The sequence below is a fragment of the Mobula birostris genome, chromosome 12 (genome assembly GCF_030028105.1).
Source record: "Mobula birostris isolate sMobBir1 chromosome 12, sMobBir1.hap1, whole genome shotgun sequence".
In the NCBI taxonomy this organism is placed as follows: Eukaryota; Metazoa; Chordata; class Chondrichthyes; order Myliobatiformes; family Myliobatidae; genus Mobula; species Mobula birostris.
This window is the reverse complement of record NC_092381.1, coordinates 54,352,162-54,360,047: the sequence shown is the minus strand read 5'-3', so window position 1 is coordinate 54,360,047 and position 7,886 is coordinate 54,352,162. Positions and strand designations below refer to the sequence as shown.

At 35.4% G+C, this 7,886-nt stretch overlaps 1 protein-coding gene across 1 annotated transcript in view; it reads right to left on the bottom strand.

The window, feature by feature from the left end:
* mysm1 (Myb-like, SWIRM and MPN domains 1) overlaps positions 1-7,886 on the bottom strand; it is a 102,766-nt gene continuing 94,880 nt past the window's right edge. The window contains exons 19-20 of the mRNA XM_072273811.1: positions 6,714-6,771; positions 1-4,843 (exon numbers count right to left, since the gene is read on the bottom strand). Of these exons, the coding sequence (XP_072129912.1) occupies positions 4,679-4,843; positions 6,714-6,771 (223 nt within the window). The 3' untranslated portion in view covers positions 1-4,678. The remainder of the gene's footprint in view (positions 4,844-6,713; positions 6,772-7,886) is intronic.

The following is a 7,886-nucleotide window of genomic DNA, read 5'->3' as shown; positions in this document are numbered from 1 at the left end:
ACAATACATAAACCAAACAGGTAGAAAACAGCATTCCTGTACAAAATTGATTTATTAATACTGTAGTTTAAACATTTTAACTCTTCAATTCTTTAATTACAACATGAAACTGCAACAAGCAAGATTACACAACCTTTCCTAAGTCAAAGAGCAGTGCACAAATATGATCACATATGCTGTATATACTTTTGATTTCAACCTCACAAATGGTCAAATATTTTAACTATGAAAAATACAGACATTGTTCTAGAAAAATATGTACAGTATGCTACCATGCAGTAATATTGTCAATACATTTATTGTACTTTGATTTTAACTAAATCTATACATTGCAACTTATGAGAAACTGAAAGGTAAGAGACATAGACGAATGCAGAGTATCCATGAACCATGTATCATATAATTTGAAGCACGGGAATAAACAATAAGTTGTAGCTGATGGTCCAACTTGATTTACCATCACCTATTTTCAGAGCAACTCTCTGAAATTATTGCCTTGAGTTACAAGAAAGTCAGTTCAAGATGTCTCAAAACTTTGGGATCTTTCAACCTGCATTGGCTCAAGCTATGACCAAATACCTTCCAAGTAGCTCACTTAATGTCATCTGCAAAGGTACTGAAATACTAATTTCTTGTTTTATTAATTGTTATATCTTTATACATCCCATTTCTTAGTTTACTCTTGGAGAATAAGAGTACATAATTCTCATGAAGGCACCAAGAACCTGGGACTGTGCCAGAGTGATTTGAGCATTGTTAAACATCAGTAAGCTATTTAAAATTGTTGAATTATCCTATAGTAGTATTTTGGGTTATCTCAGGTTTATAATTTAAATATGCCTCAATTTAAATATGCAGCATATACAAAACGGTTCAAAGAGATCAGAAGAACTGGGAATTTTAAGAATTTAACATAAGTTTCTGAAGTTAAACGACAAGAGCAAATCTTGCATTGCTCATGTGGTTTTTGATCTGTGAGATCATGCTGCATTGTGCAAAACAATCACAAAAATATTAAGGTATTTTTATTGTTTATTCAAAAGATGTAAAGATGTAAATAAGGTTGAAAGAGTACAGAGAAAATTTACAAGGATGTTGCTCGGACTGGAAGACACAAGTTACAAGGAAAGATTAAATAGGTTAGGGCTATATTCCTTGAAATGTAGAAGACTTGTTGGGGGGGGGGAAGATTTGTTAAAGGCATAAACAATTATGAAGGGTTAATATAGCATAAATGCAAGCAGGCTTTTTCACTGAGGTTGGGTGGGACTACAATCAGAAAACGGGTTAAGAATGAAAGATGAGAAATTTAAGAGGAACATGAGGGGAGACTTCTTCATTCAAAGGATTGTGAGAGTGTGGAACGTACTGCCAGTGCAAGGGGTGCATGCAAGCTTAATTTCAACGTTGAAGAGAAGTTGGAATAGGCACATGGATGGTAGGGGTATGGAAGGCTATGGTCCCAGTGCAGGTCTATAGGAAGAGGCAGTGCAGGTCTAGAGGAAGATGGGCTGAAGGGCCAGTTTCTGTGTTGCACCTTTCAATGACTCTAAATAGAATAAACAGAACCTGTTTTACTTCAATTCCTTGTGAATCAAATGGAAACAAAGCTGCTTCTTTCAACATCTGTGGAAGTTAATCTGAATTTTTTAATGTTGCAAAATGCACCTGTCACAAAATAATTCACTTTTATATTTCCCGTGCAGTTTTGATTTGAATTGTTTACATTACATAAGGAATATGACTATAAATCCTTCATTTTTAAATTGGCAACATTTATACATTTACACATCATGAAAATGTTTGATAAAGTACATTATCACTAACATAAAAAGACAATCTTTTATTTCTTTGAACAGTCCAAGTCCATCAAAGACAGATACAATGAACTTCCTTTCAGTTTCCAACACAAATACACTGCAAACCTGGGAAAAGAGCTGGATTTTTTTTAAAAAGCACCAAAAATGTTGGTTCCTGTATGTTACTGGGAGGAAAATGTGGACTCTTACAAAAACTACGACTTCCACGCTGTCTTAATGTAGCTACTGATATACAAATAGAACTGAAGACTTTTACTGTTGTAAATTTCTGTGTTCTTGGTTCCTCAGATTAGCATATTTTTGAAGGTCAGTAAACTCATTGTCAAGATAAAATAAAATATTTGGAGCAATGGATGACAGAATCATTTGTTGATTAGGATGACCTTTTATAAAGTTTTATTTTGAAAAATTATATTATTTTGATTATTAGCACTACATGTTGCTGGATGTTCCAATCAAAACACTGAAGACGTTCCATGCTCACCAATAAACTGCACCAAAAATAAAACAAAATGCAGTTTTCTTGTTGTCACTCTCATGCTTTCTTTAGATTTTAGAAGAAGCCCGGAGAAGATCTAATCTTTACATACATGAGATTTTGTTATGGAGAAACAATGGACTGCAGGTGTTGGAATCAGAAGCAACAACTAACTGCTGCAGGAACTCAGTAGCTCAAACAACATTAGAGGGGGTAGGAGGTGGGGAAGGAATTGCTGACGTTACAGGTATCACGACTGTACACAAATTGTTATAACTGCAACAAAGGGCATTTGCTCACTCCAGTCATCTTTGTTATATAAAATGTCATGATTTCTTAATTTAGAAGAATAGTCCAAGTTACATAGAAACATAGAAAACCTACAGCACAATACAGGCCTTTCGGCCCACAAAGTTATGCCAAACATGTACTTAGAAATTACATAGGGTTCCACATAGCTGTCTATTTTTCTAAGCTCCATGTACCTATCCAGGAGTCTCTTAAAAGAGCCTGGATAGTTTTCTGTACAAGATGACCAAATGAAGACCTATCACCATGGTTCTCACACCAAAAATATAATTAAACAGATAACGAATGTGAAGAATTTTCTCTCACAAGACCTAAATAAACATAGAATTTTCAACTTCCTGATTCTAAAACTTGCTTCCAAGTTATAATAATTCATGTAGATTCCAGTAATCTAAGGAATTTCCTAATGAGCAGTAATAAAATCACAGGATCCTAAAATGCAATCTCTAAGCCAATTGCTTAGAAGTTATATTATCTTTAATTTGCATTGTGGTTGTTTCTTTGAAGGCAGCAAATGTCTGTGTTAACAACTGTGACAGAATTGCTACAGCTATACCAAGAAAATACACTACTAGTTTATGTGATTTCCATTGATGATTAATTTATCTGCCTCATAAAGCAGTTACCTCCACCAGGATTATTAAAGATGCATCCAACACCATGGGACACCTAAAATATTCTTAAATTTCCAGGGAACGCTCTCTCAGCCATTGCAAACACTAATACAATGTTATATACAATATTTAATACTTTACATGGTGCAAGGGGTTTCGACTATTTTGCAATAAATGGTTTCAACTGAGTTTATCAATAAATTGTTAATCCAACCATAGATTCAACACCTGACTTTGGTATCAAACACTTTCTATGCAGTCTGCCATATTTATTATTTCAACTGTTACTTCCATCTTAACCCTGAAACTATGAATATCCTTTGACATTATTGCAAATAGTATTCTCCATTCTTCTTAAAACACAGAAGTAGGAGGAAAACTAAGTAGCATCATGACTATTTATGGTTTTAGGGAAACAGATAGGAAAGATGATCAGTTCTGAATAAGCACTTAACTGCCACTTCAGATCAGTATCTAAATAATGAAATAAAACATGCACTTCTGCTCACAGTCCAGATTTCAGGAACAGGAGTCCACATGTCACTGTATTAGCTAAAACCTGAGGCTTATAAGCCAGATGTCACATATTATATTTCAAAACAATACCTTTGGTCTGGCATTGCAAGAGAAAATGATGCTGTTTAGAGCATAGCAGAAAAACTGGATTGCTGCACAGAACCTTTCTGGAAATGCTCCTTAAACTCTTTATCAACACAAGTGAATCTGTAGATGCTGGACGTCCAGGGTGACACATACAGAAGGGCAGCATCTATGGAAAGAATAAACAGTCGATGTTTCAAGTCCTGATGAAGGGTCTAGGCCGGAAATGTTGAATATTTATTGTTTTCCATAGATTCTGCCTGGCCTGCTGTTCCTCCAGCATTTTGTTTGTGTTACTGTTAAACTCTTTGTTCCTTTTAAAATAAACGCAGCCTTACTTGTGCCACCAAGATCATTGTTGAAATCTCAGGTACAGTAACTGTGAAGTTCTACTTAACAAAAATGGAAACATCACGGAAGGCCACATTCAACTGCAAAATATGGAAGTTGGTGAAATCTGAGAAGACAAAAGACACCTTGGATGCAGATTTTCTTGCTTAGATCCCAGGCTCCAGTAACTATCCAGAAGCAGTCAAAATAGTTTTAAACTATAGCACCTGCTGTTTCTGTTTGAATTTCTTTTCAACGGCCCCATAAACAACTTAATTTTTGTAATAATACTCCAGAACAGCAGGAAAAACTGTTAAAGAAATTCTGAGTAGTTAATGTTTAAAAAAAATTGTTGTATCTCATGGACTTTCTTTGTTATTTATTTTCCTTTACAAACAAGCCAAATTGTACTAAAAATTCCACTGGCTCTTTCGCTACAACATTGGGCCATCTTTCTAAAAATGCCATTAGATTTTTGAAAGTGAAATATCAGACACTAATATCAGTACAAATACATGCAGTAGGAATTAATTACTGGATTCTACTGGAAGCTCAGCAATAGCTTCAAATTTATTGTTCCTGTCTTCAACAGTATAACCTGAAAGGAACAAATCTTCAATCTGGGCCAGAAACTCTTCAGTGACAGCAGTATTCCACTGATTTTCCAATGTTTTCCGCATGGATTCAAGCAGCTGTAGTACAAGAGAAGTTAAAAATATATTTATACATTTTGAGTTCTTTAGCTAATACAGTGATAACTACATTCTAAGTATTAAATTATTCCAATACATAAGAGCGTGTTTACTATTACAAGAAAAACTTTTAGCTTTATATTTTCTTTAAGAATTATGATCATCTCAAGACATCACCAAATAAAATTTGATATCTGGACTGAGAAGCAGACTTTATGGAGCATCTTAGATGAAAGAAGACAGGTAAAGAATCCAAGGGACTGAATTCTAAAGTTTAAGGCCAAAGCAATTGAAAGCATTACCATCACTACTGGAGTGACTGAATTCAAGAGGGAAATAGGTGAGCAGATATCTTACAGTCTTAGGGTTAGAGGAAATTATAGTCACAGAAGAATGATACCATGGAGGAATTTGAAAGTAATTTTAAAAGTTGATACATTGCTTAACTGTTGGTCAGTCTAAATTGACACATGAATAGCTGAATTTTGCTTGGCCTCGTCTTTTAAGAAGGAGGAATGAGAGAGAGTTTCAGAGAAACAGGAGCGTATTAAGGATCAGTCCTTGGAGAACACCAAGGCAAAATATAAGAATAGGAAGAGTAGACATTGGAAGTTATTCCTTGCTATGATTAAATTACTACGAAAGGAATAAAGTGACAGTGATCCTCTTCAACTGAATGATAGTCAAGCAGACTAACATTAGAAAAGGATGATTTGGTCAGCCCTCTGAAAAGATGCAGATAGGCAAAGAAGGACTAATCACATATCCAAAGTGAGACAAAATTTCATTACTGATTTCAATGCTATGGCATGACTGAAATATGATGGAAGGGTCTAAACATGTAGAGTCGAGGCAGGTGGATAGGTGTTTGAAGGGAAAAAGATAGTGAAGAAAGGGCACTTGTTTAAGAATGGAAGGGTCAATGAAGAGAGATAAAGCAATGTTAGAACCATGGGAAAAGTCAATGAAGAAAGTAACCATTGATATCAGCTAACATGGGGCTAGAAAGCAAACTGAGTGCTTAGCAGTTCTGCTAAATTGGTTTAAAGGAGAAGGAAGTGGGTTTCATTAATAAACTCAGCCAGGATACAACAGGAGAGAAAGATACAAATCTGGGAAAAGGACTTGGGTGAAGGGAACAACATAAGAATAAACCTCTTTGGTTCTGGAAGTTGCACAGGCACCATGATAGACAAGGCAGGAAAAGTGGTGGGAGGTGGAGCCAAATGGGTAGGTAATATTTAGGGGTGAGCTTATCAAGATTTGCATTTAAAAGTTGATGTAATTATCTACAATAAATATTGGACGGCAAAGTAACAAATGATGCATATGGATGGGAGGGTTGTAGGGATTTAAAGGATGTGAAGAGTTAGTCATAATTGATAGGCTAGTAAAAATTATAGTCTCTAGGGAGACCCATTTAACCAGATTTCCAACTTAATAAGTGATGAATGTCTTCAGATTTCCACAGCCACATACAATTGATGCTAATCCAAGGGCTCATAGGCATGAAATCAAGAGGCATAGAAGTTTAATGCCTCTATGTATCATGGGGGACACCACTGGCCTTCAGGGGGTTGTTAACACCACTTTTTTCATTCTGTCAGCAAATCTTTGGCAGATTTAAAAAGCAGTCTCTTTGGCCCTTATCATAAAAAAATTGTGTAAATGTTTCTGACTGTAACAATGGTTAGTAAAGTGCAAAACGGAAACATTAAAATATAATAGAATAAATAGGCGCTGTTCCCATTAAATACATATTTTCCAAGTATAAGATGTTATACTTTTAAATTTCAGTCACAGTTTTACCCCCATCTATTCAACAATATTATAGATAAAACAGCTTTAACACTCTTTTTTCTAAACATACCTTCTGCAGACATGTTAAGTTGGAGTGTCTATGAAACATTCGAAGCATTGGCACACTACTGTAAAAGGGATAAAAGTAAACCCTTCAGTAATTGTTTGTTCTTAAACATATCTAAAATGTTTTATTGCTTACATTAACAAGCTGGTGACTATCAAAAACTCATTGAAATCAGTAGCTAAACAGATGTTTATAAAATAGTAGCCAGAATATTATTGATACTTTCATTTTTCACCTGTATTTCTAACATTGGTACATTTCCACAACCACCCCGCCTCCCCATCCACCAAAGTAAAATTTCATTTGGAGGATCATCATGTTGTACACTCACAGGTTCTTCAGCCCTTCAAGTCTGACCACTTTTGTATCTCTCTATACTATTCCTATTTACCCACTTTAGGCCCATAACCTTCTATATCTTGATGAATTTAGTAATGTCCAGATACTTCTTAAATGTTTCAAGATCATCTGCTTCTACAACCTCCTCAGACAGCATGTTCCAGATTCCAGTCATGCTCTGTATGAAAAAATCTCCCTCAGATTCCCTGTAAACTTCCTATCTTTCACTTGAAGCCTATGCTCTCGTCTTAGATATCCCCAATATGGGAAAATATTATTATTGCCCTTATCCATCTGCCTCAATTATATAGACCTCTATTAGGTCATTACTCCAGAGAAATAAAAATCTAGCCTATCCTGACTCTCCAAATAATTGAAATGCTTGATGCCGAGTAACATTCTTGTGATTCTCCTTTGCACCTTCGCCATTGTAGCTAGGACTTCAACAATTTAGCTTTACAATGACTTCTACTTCATTGGTCTGCATCCATCTCCCTACTAGTATCATCACCGAGCCAGTACAGATCCATGATTACCCACATACAAAATTCTACTAGTCAAGAGTGACTATTGACCAAGAATGTTAGTGTCTCACTAGATACCAATCAGGAGAGGAACCCTGAATGATATGCCTTCTGTGAGTGAGGAGCATGAAGTCTAATTGTGCTGATTCTATTTTTAACTTGGTTGCGATCTATCAAGCATTTTTATTTCTATTTTAATTTATCCATCTTCTTGTCCGCCCATTTATTTATGGGTGTGACCATTGCTGGTAAACATTAACTCACTGGAGCACAAACATGAGGAAATCTGCAGATGCTGGAAATTCAAGCCACA